The following is a 17,634-nucleotide window of genomic DNA, read 5'->3' as shown; positions in this document are numbered from 1 at the left end:
TTACATTTACTGCAGCAATAAGCCTAAGTCCCTAAGGGTGTTATCAGCACAGCTTTCAGTTGCACACATCATTTTAAATTAAGATTCTTTTAAATATGTAGAATAGCATTTGATCATTCTCAGTTATGCAAGCATCTCAATTTCATTTTTAATTTAAAAATCAATAAAATACCTGAGTGACAGAACCTGGAAAATACCCATCAGATTATGCAGGGAATTAGAGATATGGAAAAATAGAGGCAGGCATCAGGTCATCCTGACCCTCTTTGCCAATGAGGTTCAGCTGTTTCTCTAAAAAGATGGTTTGGTCCAGTTTTAAATCTTCCAATCAACTGGGGTTTCTGCCGCTTCACTGACAAATTCTCTCTGAATCTAACCACCTTCACTGCTAAGAAATGCTCAGCCAACATTTGCCTTGGTTCAGGTTTCAACCCAAATGAAGAGCCCTGTTAGATGAGTGACACAGGCTGGGAAGAAATACGCCACAGAGAAAGCCATTTATTTATGGGCTCAATGAGGAAGAGCAGCTGGCTCAAACCTAGCCCTTGTAAGATGGAAGTGATGCTGACGGGTAAAGGACACACTCTGTAGAGCCACCAGAATCCATATCACATGATATTCGACTATACTTGGGCACCCTGGTTAAGTCACTGGTCAGAAATCTCATTAAAATCTTTAATTAGCTTTAAGGCTATGCCCTCTCCTTGCGGGCAAAACCCTGGCTGCAGTGATCCATGATCTTGTCTCTTGGGAGAGGGACTACTAGTTTTTCTCTTGAGTTCAGCTTAGTCCAGAATAATGCCCACAGAGTTTTAGTGATTAGTCCTAGGTCACAATGGCAGAGTTCAAAACACAGTCTATGAGTCCTGACTGAATCCCCCTCAAACTAGATTGCCATTTCTCATCATAAACTCTCTGACTCCTTGCTTGCATTCCACAATTAGCTAGATTTCAGCAAAGTCAGGATAACCGAAGGGATTTTACAAATGACACTCCATGGAACACTTTCTCCTCTATGTGTACTTCTCTATTTGATTTACATTGTACTCTTAGTTTGTGAAGCTATATTTGAATTCATGTTAGCTTTCTACTTCATTCCTGTATAATAAGATGATAAATATTTCAACAAAAAGCAATACTTTAAAAAACAGGCAAAAATCTAGATAAGATAAGCAATGGAATGAGTATAAACTTATAACTAAAAGGCTGAGAACATGTTTGTCTATCTGTTTATTATTCTGTTTTCTTCTATATCTGGCAGACCATATTAAATTATATAATTATCTGCATGTGTAAACAAACAGGAGATTCTCTACCATTTTCTGAGTGAAAGTTAGTGCATGTAGCCAATGCCTATTTGCAACTGAGTTTTTTACTCGATCGTTATTCTACTACTTAGCAGCCTATCTTATTTGTGCATGCTAATCACCTCTGCAAGTAGTCGTCTGTAACCAAACTGGGTGGGGCCTCCATATACAACCCCAGGATTGTACAGGGAGGGTCAGCATTTTGCCTAAGGCATCAGAGAGGACAATGAACTATAATTACTTCCTTCCGATCCTGTGCTCAAGCCACTTGACATGCTACTTTCATCAAACACAACATCCCATGCTTCTTGAGCAGCCATTTCCCACATACAGCTATGACAGGACAGACTGCCATCAGATAGTAAATGAGCCCTAATACTCCCCCTAGGAATGTGGCAACTTCAAAAATGGGTCTGCGCCAGAGGGACTGAAGTGTCATGCAGGACCTCAGGCATTGCTGAGGACACCAACCTGTGCGCTAATAATCAGCTTCCATGAAAAGCCACAGCAGTATAACTCTATTCGAGCATCACATCTTGCAGATGATGGGATGCTAGCAGAAAACTTAAATAAGTCAGTACTTTTCATGAAAATGGCAAGGAGGGGATCATCAAAGCATTGAAAGTCCAAGCTTTACTCATTGGGCACTGAAGCTTTGTGCATTTCATGTGGCAGTTATAGTAGAGCCAGGAGCAGGGTCACAAAAATCAGATCTCCTCCAGCAGAGCAGTACCTGAAAAGCTGAGTGGCCAGCAACTATCTGGCACTCCCTTAAACAAGGTCCTTTGGGAGTTATGTGCCTTTTGTCTTTGTAAAGAGGATGTATGGTCTATGTAAAAAAATAATGACCTCTTTAACAGAGAATACTGGTCACTCATTTTGTGAACAGGCGCCATGTTCCTTTAGATCTGCAGTTCGCTCCAGGGCCCTTCGTTCTCAAAGGTGCTGGGGTAACAGCAGCAGATTTTAGAAAGCATCTTGAAACATATATGTGGCCATAGATAAGGAAAGGAAAAAGGAAACCTTCATTCACAAGGAATAGGGCCTGGATTCTCATAGTGGGTTTGGAGGAGGAGGGTGGAAGGAAAGCTATAGGAGAGTAAACTGAAATAGGGTTTCTCCACCTCTATGGTCAAGATTCTGGAAAAGATGGGGGTACTTCACCTCAGTTCCCTATATTTATGGCTAGTTAAATGCACAAGAGACTCACTTTCCTCTGGAATATAGTCATTTCAGTTATGGCCACCTCCCTGACAGGGCAGGGAAGGGGGTTCTTCTCCCAGGCAATCCTTTCCACTCCCCCTTCCACCTCATGAAGGGGTGAGCCTATGTGTGGCTCTGTGCCTATTTTCTTCTCCCTTTTCCTTCCCCTAGCCATGAAGAGGAGTGTGAGAGCTGCCTCTCCTCCCCACCCACTTCTCACCAAAGAGAAGAAATTGGGCAGCCCTTCCACCCTGAAAGAGAGGATCAAAGGCTCCATATGTAAGGGGACTGTTAGCCTCTTATTAAAACTCAGTGGGAGTTTTTTGTTGGCCAGCTCCCAGTACCAAAAGGGGAAGGGTCCATGAGAGTGACAGTCCCCGGGGACAATGGAAAGAGGCCAACACTCCAGGTCAGCCCAACTGACAGGTCGGACAGGCCAATGAGGAAATTAGAAGGCCAGGTCCCATCGTCTGTGTGAGCTGGGATTTTCTGGGTCTCAGAAAAAAGGAGAGAGCGCTAAGAAGCAGCAAAAAGAGCAAGCTGTGCTAAGACACAGACCTGCAGTGACAGAGCCCCCCACACACACAGCCCAAGGAGTGCAAACTGTGCTGAGAGGCAGACCTGCAGTGACCAGAGAACCAAAGGGGTCAGAGAAGCAATGCAAGGAGCTGGAGACTGGCAAAGCAACCTAGTCTGCAGCTGGGTGTGGTGAGCAGCTGGGACCAGCAAAGTGGGGGGAGAGGCTCTGGGCAGGGAGACACCACCAGCCAAGAGGCCTTGCAGGCCAGACTTGGAGAGGGATTGTAACTCCAACAGGGAGAAGGGTCCTGCCACCCAGAGCCTGAGGCTATGTGGTCACTGCCAGAGCAAGCATGTCCAACCTGCAGCCCCCTCTGCAGCACAGCCAGGGCCTGAGAAAGAGCCCTGGGACATATAAGGAACAGACTGTGAACGGTCCTTACACGCTGCAGACTGCGGTTTGCGATGTCTCTGTGCTACAGAGTGGGACTGTGTGTTCTCTTTTAACTGCTCTCATTTTTTCCTTAATTTTTTCTTTTTAATCTGTTGCTGTTTAATAAATTGTATTCGCTTTGAACTGTATGTAAGGATCAGTGGGTCAAGAACGCATCCAGTGTGAAGATAGCACCCCCGAGTGGGAACACCCTAGCCCCTGCCCTAAGTGGATTAAGCCCCAGAAAACCTGGGCCCAGCCTTGTTGGGATTTTGAGAACTCTTCTACTCAGGAGAGTGGAAAGGAAGCCCTTAGGGTCAGGGAGGCCTTTGGGTAAAAGAAGTGGGAGCGGGGACTCAGATCCTTTCACTGGTCCATTTCACTGAGGGGCTACATCTACACTGGTGGCTTCTTGTGCAAGAACAGCTGTTCTTGTGCAAAAACTTGCCGGGTGTCTACACTGCACGTGCATTCTTGCACAAGTAAATTTACAGTCTAGCGTTGGAAAACAGGGCTTCTTCTGGAAGAGTTATTACTCTCCCCACAAGGAATAAGCCCTCTTGTGCAGAAGCTCTTGTGCAAGAAGGCAGTGTAGACAGGCAAAATTAATTTCTTGCACAAGAAACCCCTATGGCTAAAATGGCCATCAGAGCTTTCTTGCGCAAGAAAGCGTCCACGCCGCCATAGACGCTCTTTCGCAAAAGCACATGCCAGTGTAGACGCGCTCTTGTGGAAGACTTTTTGTGCAAGAACTCTTCCACAAAACAGTTCTTGTGCAAGAAGCTGCCAGAGTAGACATAGCTGGGTAGTATAGAATCCAGAAAAGTTCCCCAACAATAGCGGGATCATTCCCCCGCTTACACACATTTCAGAACCAATTCTTACTATGAGTACCACACAATGAGCTGAGACATAAGGGGGAGAAGACCCAATTGGCCTCATCTCCCACTAACAGGAAGATTGAAGAAGGAAGATCTGTTGCCTCACATTGCTGCTAGATTTGGAATTTCTGCTTGAGGGCCATAAACCGAGCCCAGTAGCCTTTCAAAAGGTATCTGAAAGTAAGGTCACTTAAGGGTGGTAGTGAAGTAGCTTGGGAGATAAAAATAATTCTATTACTGCACATCAGAGCTCCCAACCAACCCATCAGCAGTTAGGAGGGGATTAAGCTGATGAAGCCCCAGAGTTCTTCTACTTACCTCATGAGAGTTGGTTCCATGGGCCACTCTAGTTTTACAGACTGTAAATGGAAAAAAAAAAGAAAAAAGGAGAGTGAATGAAGCGAGCCACATAACAAGTCCTCTATAACAGCTGTTCCCAACCCATACAGCACTTCACCAAACTTAGGCCTCACTGGGACCAGCTAGATTTTCTAGAGCTCACGGTCTCTGCCTGAACACTATTGTATTGTTCACTGCTGTGGATCTGGACTGCTCCAGACACGTCTCAACTGCTATTCTGGAACTGGAGTTAGTATGCCCTGGATTAGAGCAGTGATTTTCAAATGTTTTTTTCTCATGACCCGGTTGAAGAAAACTGTTGATGCTTGCAATCCAACATAATTTGACTATGGGCTCTGGGGTGGGGCTGAGGATGAGAGCTTTAGGATGTAGGAGGGGCTCTGGCTTTGGGGGTGTCAGAATGGTGGCAGGAGGGGTTTAGCTTAAGCAGCTTCCTGACTCTCCTGGCATCACAGACCATGCTGTGCCTTAGAAGCAGCCAGCAACAGGTTCCTAGCCAATGAGAGTGTGGAGCTAGTACTTAAAATGGGGCAGTGCGCGGAGCCCTATGCTCTCTCCCCTTCCCCCCACCTAGGAGCAAGGCCTGCTGCTGCCTACTTCTGGGGGCATAGCACAGTCTGTGGTGTCAGGACAGGTAGGGAACCTGCCTTAGCACCCCCACTGATCACCTGATCCTCCTACAGCAATGAGAACCAATTCCTGGCCTTCCACCACCCAGTACTGGGTCACAATCCATAGTTTGAAAACCACTGGATTAGAGCACACAGATCACAAGGGAAGGCAGGCAGCAGTAACACTTAGGGCTCAGCACACAAGTTCATCAGTTAGTTGGGAAGCTAGCACAAAGCACCAGTTACAAAAGCCTGAAATAGCAGTGCCAGTGTTTTCAACTTCTGTGATTTCTTCGTGAATCACCTGATGTCATCAGGTGAAGAGCTCCAGTCTTCTTGGGCCAACCCATTCTGAATGACTGCTTTCCCCATTTGCCTTCTGCCGAAGAGCAGCCATCCAGAGCTGTTGCACAAAGCTGGTAGAGCTTTATCTCCCTCCCTTTATCAGCCCACAGCATTCTCACATGAGGGAGCAGAAAGAGCTCAGCAGTTCAGAGCTGCTCCAGTCTGCCCAGCTCTGAACAATGGGTCAGTTTGCTGCTCCCCCTCTCCATCCCTGCAACACCAGGCCTGGCAAGAGGGTGGAGGGAAACCAGCTGCAGTTACACCCCGCCCCCCAATACCTCAATCTGGAAGAGTAGGATGAAGAACCCAGGAGAAACAGAGGTGAGGCTACAAGGGTGGAATTGATATGAGAGGTAAATGCAGGGCTATGATGTGTAATGCAGGACTGATTTGAGAAGTGGGGCAGAATTAATTGTTCTGCAGGGGATAGGAGCTCTTACAGAGAGGACTCTCCTTATTCAATACATTTGAGAGTCTGAACAGCACTAATTATCATCACACACACACACACACACACACACACACACGGGATAGGCAGGTGAACATAAAAAAAAAAGACTAAAAAAGAGCCCCCTCAATATATGTAATCTCTCATGCTTTGGGTGTGTGTGGGGGTCCTGACTGAGCTATTGAACTTGGGGTTGGCAAAACTGCAGTATGAGTGGCTGGGAACTGCTGCTTTGCAGTCTGACCACCTCAGTGCTGCAGAGCCACACTGCTGTTAGCTAGTCTTTGCATGTGAATGAACTGGAGGATCGAAATCATTCAGTTGGCTAGAAGTTGCTGATTCATGGTATAACTTCATGAGATCTGCATCTTATTTTGGTAAAAAGAGGGCAGCCATGCAGTACAACAATTCAATTTAATCTCAGTACCATACAAAGTACTGCAGGAGACTGAGGCTGAGCAGACAGGGGATCAAATGAGAAAAGGGAAAAAAAAAGTCACAGTATAGGTGTCTGTTACAGTGGAACAATTAGCTTACTGCAGCTCCCTAAGACTGCCGCTCCTCAAACCTGCCTTACACAGTTTATTATTTTAACCTTCTAGGCATTTAAAGGGCATACTTTTCATCTGGATTTTCAGACAAAGGAAAAATGAGTCTCTGGAGAAAAACAACAAACCCAGCTGGTGGGAACAACCTCATGAGCAGGTTCAAGACGCTGTTAAAATTGTGAGCATTTCCCAGAAATGGGGCTTTGTTTACTGCAGTGAGGTGTTTGCAGTAGAGAACATCCACAGGGAGATCTTCACAAGCCCATGGGGAGACACATTATTCCACATATCAACTGTTCAATTTAATGGCGCTAGTTACAGAAAAGTTCTAGTGTCCCTGACAAAGAAACATGCAGTTCTACATTGGTACCAGTGGCCTTGAAGCAGGAATGTTCAGAATATACTAAAAGTGATAAAAGCCTGTTTACATACTGAATGGGAATGTTAGTCCATTCTTCTCTATGAGCTGCAAGGTGTCTTCTCCACAGGAGCTTGTCAGCTCCATAAAGGGAGGTGAACAGATCCTCTCATCTGCAAGACAAAAAAAGACCCCCCCAAAAAAGTCAAATGGAGATCTAGGGCTTTTTCCTCCTCATTCAGGTCATGTTGTTCTCTCCATTAGTAGCTGTTTTCCATCCTAGTCATTTCACCAAGCAAAGCACATTAAAGATCAATTGCCAAATATTGATTTAGGACTCTGGGATCATTAGAACTGATAAAGGCCCCAATTTACAGACCCTCTTGAAGGAAACAGAAACGAAAGACAAAGTGTTAACAGCTGGCTATGCAAAACCACTAATTGCTTTTAAAAATGTAGCTGCATATTACTCACCCAAGGACACAGCACAGAATAAAGCTCAAATCTTGGCTCACAATCTATTGTTTTAAGGCAGGCCTGCCCCATTCCCTTTAAGGTCCTACCCCTGTTCCTCCTCCCACTACCTGCAAGTCTGGAGCTATGTCTAGACTACATCCCTCTGTCGAAGGAGGGATATAAATGAGCCTGAAAGTGCAAATGAAGCACGGATTTAAATATCCCGCACTTCATTTGTATATTCGCGTCTGATCGCTGTTTCGAAAAAGGGTATTTTGAAAGTGAAACTGCAGTCTAGATGTGGTTCTTTGGGGGAAAAAAAAACCCCTTTTTCGAAAGGACCCATACTCCTGAAAAAATGAGGAGTACGGGTTCTTTCAAAAACGGGTTTTTTTGCTGGCAACAGGTGGGGAAGGGCGATGAGGAACAAGGGCCAGGCCTTATGTAAGAGGGGGTAAAGACCCACCTCAACTCATCTCTTCCACTGGGAAGAGGCTGGAACTGCCCCTGAGCAATGCTGCAGGGAATCCAGGATAAATGACATCCCAGAGTCATTCAGCCTGGGACTTGAACTCTGCATCTCGTGACTGTCCTGCTGAATCCAGGCCACCACAGTTCAGTACGAAGGCTGTGTGTGGGGCCAGGAGCCAGGGACAACATGCAAGTCAGAACCTGGGTTAAGTGTACAGTGAAGATCTACCCTTTGAGTTAAAGGTTGTGTGGGGCGATAGGAGTCAATTTAAGGCAGTGGTCACCAACCAGTAGATCGGGATCTACTGGTAGATCTTGGAGCCTCTGACAGGTGATCTTGACTGGTTTGGCCAAGAAGCTATCAAGCACAACACTTCAGCTGCCCCTCCCATCACTTCTGTGCACCTCCTGCCCTTTGCCTTGGAGCTGTCCCCCCACATACACCCCAAGAGCCTCCTCCTTGCGGTACAGAGCAGTGAAGGGAGAGGAAGGGCACTGACATCAGGGTGCCCCCTCTTCCACCCTGTGTTCTATCTCCACAAAACGGGGGAGGCACAACAGGGCTTGGGATGGAGGGAGTTTGCTGGCTGCTTTTGAGAGTGGTGCAGAGGCAGGACAAGGGTGATCCTGCCTTAGCCCCACTGCACCACCACCCAGGAGCCACCTGACATAAGCAGTATCCATCTGGAGCCAGCTCCAAACCCATGCCCCAGTCATGAACCCCTTCCTACTACCCCAAGCCCCTGCCCTGCCCCCAGACCCAAACTCCCTTACAGAGCCTGTACCCTGAACCCCCCTCCTACACCCAACTCCCTGCCCCAGGCTCAGCTCAGAGCCCCCCTCACACTCCAAATCCCAAGACCAAAGCCTGCACACTCCAACCCTCTGGCTCCTGTCTGGTGCAAGGGAGGGAAATGGGGGAGGGAGGAAGGGAGGACTGAGTGAGCAGGGTTAGGGCCTCGGCAAAGGGGCACAAAGGAGGCAGGACAAGGGTATTTGGGTACAGGCAGTCCCAGTCTTACGCGGATCCGACTTATGTCGGATCCGCACTTACGAATGGGGCTTTTCTCGCCCCGGAGCTCACGGGCGGCGTATTACCGCCCGTGTCCTCCAGGGCGAGAAAAGCTTCTCCCGGTCTCCCTGGTCTGCTGGGGGGGTCCAGCAAAGCTGCACGGGCAGCGGGGTCCCTCCGCCTGTGCGGCTTTGCTCGGGTCTCCCTGGTCTGCTGAGGGGGGAGGGGGCGCAGCTAGTGCGTTCCCCCCCCCCCCAGCAGACCAGGCTTTTGTTGCAGGACGCCTCGGGTAGAGCAGCTGGGGTGCCACTGTAAAAACAAAGTAAAAGGGCATTGTCTGTACTCAGGAATGTATAGGCTAAAAGATTAGCATAATAATTCTTAGTACTTGCATGGAGTTTTACATCTGGAAATTTTACATTGACTAAATTATTCCTCCTGCTCCCTCCCACCAACTTACAAATGGGAAAAATTAAGCATTAAAGCCTACTAAGGAAGTGGGCACTGGAGCGGAATTATACTTCAGGAGTTCCTGGTTTATAGTTCTCACCATTAAACCATGTTGTTGTCATAAAAAAGTTTTCCCTGGCCAAAGTTAAGGGTTTATTTTCATGTAATCCTGACAGGTACAAAAAGATTGATGCTTTGAGGTCAATTTTAAAAGTCAAAACAAAACTTCCCACACTTCAAAGCTTTCAAGCTCATTGCTATGAAAACAGAAAACAGCATCCAAAAGTGACAGGTACTGTAATATTTACAAGCTTCTGCCAGAACAAAGTTCCTTAACTTGGATAATTTGAGGAATGAGATTTCATTTATGGGTACATGGGAACAACTTTGGCCTTGCCTTATGTTCCCACCCATATTCTTGAAGCTCACAAATAACTCTTGCTTTCAGTGAATATATTAAAAAGGACATAGGATTCCATCTCACTTCCATGTATCTCTTTATTGGTTTGCTGCAATGTTCCTGCCTGTTACATCACACATACGGAGAGGCGGCAAGAGAGAAATCCTTATAATTTCTTTTACTTCAGTGCTTAAAAGAATCAGGTAGATCAAGACAGAATGAAAGAGGAAATAAAACGCCTTTGTGCCCCTTGATACTTCAGAGTGGTCCTGAGTTGCTGACTTGAATGACAGTAAGCCCCCAATCCTCCACACACGACCATCAAGGGCAGGATTCTTGCCTGCGGATTCCTCTGGGGCAGACCTATAACTCAGTGGAAAAGCAGCTCTTTCCCATCCCCAGATTAAGACCCAAGTCCAGCCTGAAGCACAGAAAGTTACGTCTCAGAATTAACAGCTTACACTGCAGATTTTAAAAGTGGTTGTTCTGTGTTTATTAAAAAAAAAAAAATCAGCTGCTAGTCACCAATTACTGTCCTTTCTGGGGATGCACACATGCTCCACAGCTTTCTGATGAAAGCATCCTGAGTTCTCCACCAAAGCTGTTATCAGAGGAAAAGCAGGCTCGTCACAGCTGCTCAGCATCAGAACTCTAGCAAGACAGTATGCAAATTTAACGTATGATGGCTGATCTCACCCCTGGTTCTCATCAGCATGAAAACTGAAAGACCCAGTGTAGCCAGACACAAAACCCCATCTTGTTTTTCCACGAGCCCCATCTTGTTTTACCCCCCCCCCCCCCCCCGAGAGCAAGAGAAAGGCAGTCAGCCTTTGATGCCCTGGGAACACAGGTTTGCTGCCTGTCCCTGACTCTACCATAAACAGAAACCAGACAGTAAATGGGCTAGCTGATGACCCGGGGCCTCCCGTCGCCCTGATGGCTAGTACCAGTAATTGACACGCCTGCACTGTCCCAGAGAGGAATCTTCGCCCATCACATACTAGAGGTGCCCATTGTCTGCATTTTCCCAGGTGTAAATTATGCTTTGCACCCTTCGTGGGAAACTTGGCATTCAAAGCCATTTTTCCTTAATGGCCACTTGAGCCCAGGAAGAAGCCTACATGACCCAAAGGGTATAAAAGAGGTTCAGCAGCCCACCCTATTTGAGCTCCAATCATCTATACCTGCTGGCAGGTATTGATTGTCTCCCGAGGTCTGTGGGACGCTCAACCTCGCCCTACTTCTTCCCGAGGGATTGAGAGAAAGACGCTGGCCATGCCAAGTCTGGAACGCAGGGGTGAGAATATATACCTGCTATGTGTCTATTTTGCATGCATTTAATAAGAGCTCAGAGAACCAAAGGGTTTCATGGTACCTGTAAGTGACTTATTAGTGTAATTTCTGTCCTGTCCTTTGTAGTGTCTGTGTTATCTGTAACACAGTAGTAGCATTTAACAACTAAGTTTACCCTGTAACAATAAAATAGTAACTGTTTAAGCTTTAACCTGACTCCTTCAGTTGCTGTAACAGAACCAAGCACAATTTAAAAAGAACTTCAGCCGGTCATAAGGGACTCACTGCCCTGACCGTCGGCTGACACCCAGTTATGTCATACAAGCCAAACTTTATATAGAAAAGCACCTCAAAGTGGATTTAACCCATCGTGCCAATGCAGTCCAGCACTGGGCATTATTGGATGCTGTTACTTTCTCAGATAAAAAATGATTTCTGATTGCCACAGGAAACCACCACCACCACAATGGTCATAAGAAGAATGGGGGAGGGGTGGGTGCACTGGGTTAGAGCAGGGAACTGGCTGTTAAAACTTTTGACTTCTTTCCTTTCCTGTACGTGGACAGAGGAAGGCTACTCTATGGCCCACAGCCCGTTTGTATGCAGCCCATGGCGCTTTGAGCCTGCTTCCTGCCTGCCACATCACTTTGGGCTCCAGTGGTAGTGCCTCCCTGTGAGTTGAGCTGCACAGCGCTGCATTGAGCCAGGATGCGTGTGCAGGAGCTTCCAGTCGGTGGAGGGTGGGGAGGCAACAAGATGGCAGCAGAGCACACCTGCCGCATCGGCCACAGCGGCAGCACCTACCCGCAAGCCGAGCGGCGCTGCACTGAGCCAGGCCATGTCGTTGCGTGCACAGGAATTGCTGGCCGGTGGGGGAGTGGCAAGAGGCAGCAGCAGAGCAAGCCTGCTGCATTGGCCACAGTGGCAGTGCCTCCCCATGAGCAGAACCGCGCAGCACCACACTGAGCCAGGCCACATTGGCGTGAGCGCAGGAGCTGCTGGGAGCAACAAGAGGGACAGCAGGGAGTCAGGCAGCGAGGCACGTGGCAAGGCAGTGGCAGAGCTGGACAGCGAGAGACGTGGCAAGGTGGTGGCGGAGCCGGGCAGCAAGACCGGGGTGAGAAAGGTCTGCGCTGGGGCATGGGTAGGGTTACCATATGTCCAGTTTTTCCCGGACATGTCCTTGTTTTCACAAGTTAAATCACCATCCGGACCGGCTTTTTAAAAGGCAAAACACGTCTGGGATTTTTTGCCCTGCAAAGGGGATTGGGGAGGGGGCAGCGGCACATGCCTCCAATGGAATGTTCGGAGCCCTGCGCCCGGACCATTCACAGCCAGCACTGCGCATGGGCCCCAGCGCCTGGAGGGAAAAGCGCAGGGCTCCGAAGAGATCCAGGGCGCTACCTTCCAGCCTGCTAGATTTATGTCCCCAGCTCTGCAGGAGGGAAAGGGCACTGGGGGGGGGGGGGGGGGGGGGGGGGGGGGACTGAGGATGCCTGGCTCTGAGGGAGGGGGGTGGCATTGGGTTACAGCAGGGGCTGTGGAGATACCTGGCTCCAGGGGAAGGGGAGGGCATTGGCTTGGTGCCTGGCATGCCTGGCTCTGGGGGAGGGGTGGGTGCATTGGGTTAGAGCAGGGAACTGGGCGTTAAAACTTTTGACTTCTTTCCTTTCCTGTAGGTGGACAGTGGGTCTACTGGTTAGACTGGGGAGTTCCAGTCTCTGCTCTGTTAGGATTGCGGGAGCTGGTGCATGGTGGGACAGGCAGGGGAAAGGAAGAGATTCTGGGAAGTAGGATTCCTGGGTTCATTTTCTAGCCATGCCACTTCTCCCCTCAGTACCTTTAACTTCACATTGCTTGTACTTATATTTCAGTAAATATTGTATAGGCAGTTTTTGTTTGATTTGTTAAAACTGTGATGCCAAAACAAAAAAAGTAGTCAATATAATGGTCTTCTGTTGATATGCGTTTTAGTGGTTAAGTTCCTGAACTGTCATTGCTCATTAAAAGTGCTGTCATATGAGTGGAAATCGGGTAAATATTGCATTTTAATAGCAGAAGAAAGGACTTAAATGGGGCCTGCGTGTTGTACTGTCTTATCTTAATCTTTGTATTCATGCCTGTCAGTGTGAAAAGCTATTTGCATATATTTGTGTGAATGTATGTTTACGCAACCACATTAAAGTTGCAGCCCTCAGCATGTGCTGTGGGCATCGTGGCCCCCAGAGTTTCGAAAGTTGAGTAGCTCTGGTCTAGAGGTTGGAGTCAGGAGACCTGTGTTTTATTCCTGATACCCACAAACTCACTCTGACATTAGGGCCTTTATTGCTCCTATCTATAAACAAGGGGCTAATAATTATTTGCATCAATCACAGAGGTCTACAGAGGACTTAGTAGTTATGTTTTTAAAGTGCTTTGAAATCTGCTAATAGAAGATGCCACCTTCCCCTCCCAACATATACATCTACCTCATTTCTAGAGCGGTGATAGCTCTGCATGTCTAATAGAAGCAAAGAGCAGCTATATTTACTTTTGTCAGCAAAGTGAGTAGATATAACTCAGCGCCCAAAGATAACAAGAGATGGTACCACTTTTACACGGTCACTTTTCAGACTAGAACTTCACTTTAAAGTGTGATTGCCAATTTTTTTAATTTATTTTTTTAATCGCAGGCCTGGGGAGGATTTTATGTTCACCCTCTGTCAAAGGCCAATACAAAATCTCCTTAATGTACAAATGATTTTTCTGAATGCCAGGCCTGTGTACTCAGCACGGGATTTTAAAGTCAAAGAGGGCTTCTTCATTCATCACACAAAGATTCAATTATCAGAACTATGGCTGGTCAGGAAATAATAAGTATTTGCTGCACATTTACAAAAAAATTTGATCATCAACATTTTCCATTTCCCTCTCTTCCCATCCCCTTTGGTTTTCAAAAACCAAACCATTTTCCATTTTCTGTTTTCATCCACACCCTGAAAATGTTTAAAAGAAATGAAAACGTTTATAGAAAAAAGGCATTTTGCATCAAAAATATTCTAAGGAAAAATATCAACTTGCTGCGATCAGACCATAACAATGAGCATTGGTCATCCAACAGAAATGCTGATGGTTTTGAAGGACAGTATAATCTTTGGCCTCTGCTGGTGAACAAGTGGCAGGGTCTCAAGAGCTCTGGCTACAGCCTGAGCATGAAATAAGGATGTAAAGACTGTCCTAAAATAGTTAACCAATTAAATGTTTTGTTTAACCAGTTGACTGCCATGCAGGGGAGTGAGGTGACTTGCTGTGGGTGGGGGCTGCTCCAGCCCACTGTGGCCACGGGTAGGGTTCAACCAGCTGGTTAAAACAAAAATACTGAATTTCCCCTCCCCCCTCCAAAAAAACACCGTGAATAAATTCTGTTGGGGGAGGGAAGGAGGGGACCAAAGTTGTTGAGACCAAAAAAAAAAAGAAAAAGGACTCCAAGACTTATTAAGCAAAAATAAATAAATAAATGAATGAATGAAACAAACGAAACGAAGGCTAATTTATTTATAATAATGACTAAAGAAAAGGTAATAAATTAAATCCTGGGTAAACTGAATTGTTAACCATATCTTTCCCCAGCCTTTACTAAAACAAGAAAATCAATGGAGAGATCTCTCTAAAATATCCAAGGAATGCCGTGATGTAAGAGACTCACTAAGTTCTTGAGCCCTATTTTTACTCACTCTGAACTGGGTATTACATCTTTTGTTTGTTTTTAGTAAAATGGCCACCTATGTCAGAGACCTGAATTTGGAAACAAAACCAGGATGTCATTTGATCTGAGGCCCCCAAGGTGTTAACTTAAAACAAAGAAAAATAAAGCAAGAAAAAAAATACTAAAGTGGATCAAATCTTGTAGGCTCACCTGTACATCTAAAACTAGGTCAAATCGAAAGGATGAATATAAACAAACAACATAAGTATGTGGGGACAAAATTAGAAAGGGCAAGGCAAAAAACTAAATCAAACTAGCTAGAGACATAAAGGATAATAAGAAAACATTCTACAAATACATTAGAAACTAGAGGAAGATCAATGACAAGGTAGGAGAATGACTGAATGGGGAGGGTCAATAAAGAAAATGTGGAGGTGGCAGAGGTGTGTAATGACTTATTTCGATTTTCATCAAGAAAGCTGGTGGTAACTGGATGTCTAACATATGGATGCTCATGAGCCTGAGGTATGAGCTGAGACTAAAATATGGAAAGAACAAATTAAAAATTACTTAGGTGAATTAGATGTATTCAAATCACCTAGGTCTGATTAAATGCATCTTAGTATACTCAAGGAGCTGACTGAAGAGTTATCTGAACCATTAGCTACTATTACTGAAAAGTCATTGAAGACGGGAGAGATTCCAGAAGATTGGGAAAGGACTAATATGTTGCTAATCTATAACAAGGGAAACAAAGACAACACAAGGAATTACTGACCAGTCATCTTAACTTCTATACCTGGAAAGATAAGGGAGAAAATAATTAATCAGTTTGCAAACATCTTGAAGATAATAAGGTGATAAGTAACAGTCAGCATGGATTCGTCAAGAATAAATCACGTCAAATCAAACTAATAGTTTTTTTTTGACAGGGTAACAAGCTTTGTGAATGGGGTGGAGCAGTATATGTGGTATAGTTACACTTTAGTAAGGCTTTTGATACTGTCTGGCATGACCTTCTGATACACTTATGGAAACACAGCTTAGATGGAGCTACTGTAAGTAACCTAACTGGTTGAAAAACCATTCCCAGAGTGGAGTTATAAATGGTCCACAGTCATATCAGAAGAGCATGATAAGTGGTTTCCTGCAGGGATCCATTGTGGGCCTGGTACTTTCCATATATTCACCACTGATTTAGATTAGGGATGTAAAATTTCGATTAATTGGCTAATCAAATAGTCAATGCAATTTGCATCAACTATTCGATTAGTCAATAAGGGCGTGTCCGCCTCTGAAGTGTAGCTCCATGCGGTGCTGCTGCTTTGAAATGCTGCAGGCAGTCATTCTTCCTCTCTACTCCATGCTGGACTAGGCCTCAGCTGGAGTACTGTGTCCAGTTCTGAGTGCCATATTTCAGAAAAGATGTTGACAAATTGGAAAGAGTCAAGAGAAGAGCAAAAAATGATTGAAGGTCTAAAAAGGATAATGTATGAGAGAAGAATGAAAAAAATGCATTTGTTTAGTCTGGTAAAGAGACTACCAAGACAGGAAATAACAGCTTTCAAGTACATAAAAGGTTGTTAAAGGAGGGGAAAAAAATTGTTCTCATTAACTTCTGATGATAGGACAATAAGCGGTGGGCTCAAATTGCAGCAGGGAAGATTTAGGTTGGACATTAGAAAAACTTCCTGACAAGGTGGTTAAGCACTAGAATAAATTGCCTAGGGAGGTTGCAGAATCTCCATCATTGGAGACTGAACACAGTGTGAGATTATATATATTGCATAGCACTAAGTTGGCAGAGAGAAGGTAATAAATGAATCGCTTGTGTTTCCTTCTGCAACTTCTATGATCCAATCAGATTTATGAACCAAGTATCAAAGCCTCAAAAAAATTAGCAGAATCCAACTACTGCAAACATAGTATGCTGATAATACAAATACACACTTTTCTAGAGAAGAACAAGTACAGAATTCCAAACTAAAGTTCGCACAACCTTTGTGTGAATCAACAGTTTCTGGAAGCAACAACAGTCCCTCCCATCATTCACATCTAGAAAAGTCAAGCTAGGATAAGAATTAACATCCCTAGGCCCACGTCTGTAGCCTTCTGAAGCTTTTAAGTGAAGTAGCTTTTAAAAGAGAAGAACAGCTTCCTAATAAAGGGCAAAAACACTGAAAGTTTCCCTCTGGACCACACAAGGTACAACCAAAAGTCTTGCTTTATCCCAAACCAAGACAAAAAAAAGGATTTGTTCTCATTCTAAAGCCACAAATACTACAAAGCCTGTAACTGGAAATAACACGTTGGAACTAGGGATGTAATAGTGTAGTCGATTAACCAATAAGCAAAAACTAGGCACTATACGCATCCCTCCCTCCTTGCCAGTAAGATTTTTAGCATGGTTGGCCAGCAGCCCAACTCAGCCCTGGCTCTCACTGGGTCCAGGACCTACCCCAGCTGCGACTCTGCATTTAAAGTGTATTAGGAGCCAAGTGGGCAGGCAATCTGGCTCGTGACAGGTCCAAGAACTCAGCACCACCCTGGACAGAGGCTGCTGCCATCCTGAGCTGCTGCCTCTCTATCAGAGGCAGCAGCACAGGGCAACAGGAAGCTGGTCTGTGAAGGGAGCTAGTTTGTGAAGGGAGCAGGGGGCTCCTCAGGATCGGGGCCAGAGTGCACTGGCTACCAGCCCTGCCCGTGGGGACTATAGAATAGTCCAGTAATAGATAGGATTCAACTATTCAGTTAATCAACTGTTCAGTTAACAGATATTTAATATCCCTAATTGGAACACCTAGACCCCAAAAGCTCAGGACTTCAGCCTCCAGACCCACAGCCCTTCTTTAGT

General features: G+C 45.7%; 1 protein-coding gene across 1 annotated transcript in view; it reads right to left on the bottom strand.

Moving 5' to 3' along the window:
- Positions 1–17,634, bottom strand: part of ITPK1 (inositol-tetrakisphosphate 1-kinase) — a 207,895-nt gene that overhangs the window by 22,151 nt on the left and 168,110 nt on the right. Inside the window, exons 5-6 of the mRNA XM_006133665.5 lie at positions 7,088–7,186; positions 4,662–4,702 (exon numbers count right to left, since the gene is read on the bottom strand). Of these exons, the coding sequence (XP_006133727.1) occupies positions 4,662–4,702; positions 7,088–7,186 (140 nt within the window). The remainder of the gene's footprint in view (positions 1–4,661; positions 4,703–7,087; positions 7,187–17,634) is intronic.

Source organism: Pelodiscus sinensis, chromosome 5, assembly GCF_052426305.1.
Source record: "Pelodiscus sinensis isolate ZL-2025 chromosome 5, ASM5242630v1, whole genome shotgun sequence".
Lineage (NCBI taxonomy): Eukaryota > Metazoa > Chordata > Testudines > Trionychidae > Pelodiscus > Pelodiscus sinensis.
Note: the sequence above shows the minus strand (reverse complement) of the source record. Positions and strands in the feature narration are given on the sequence as shown.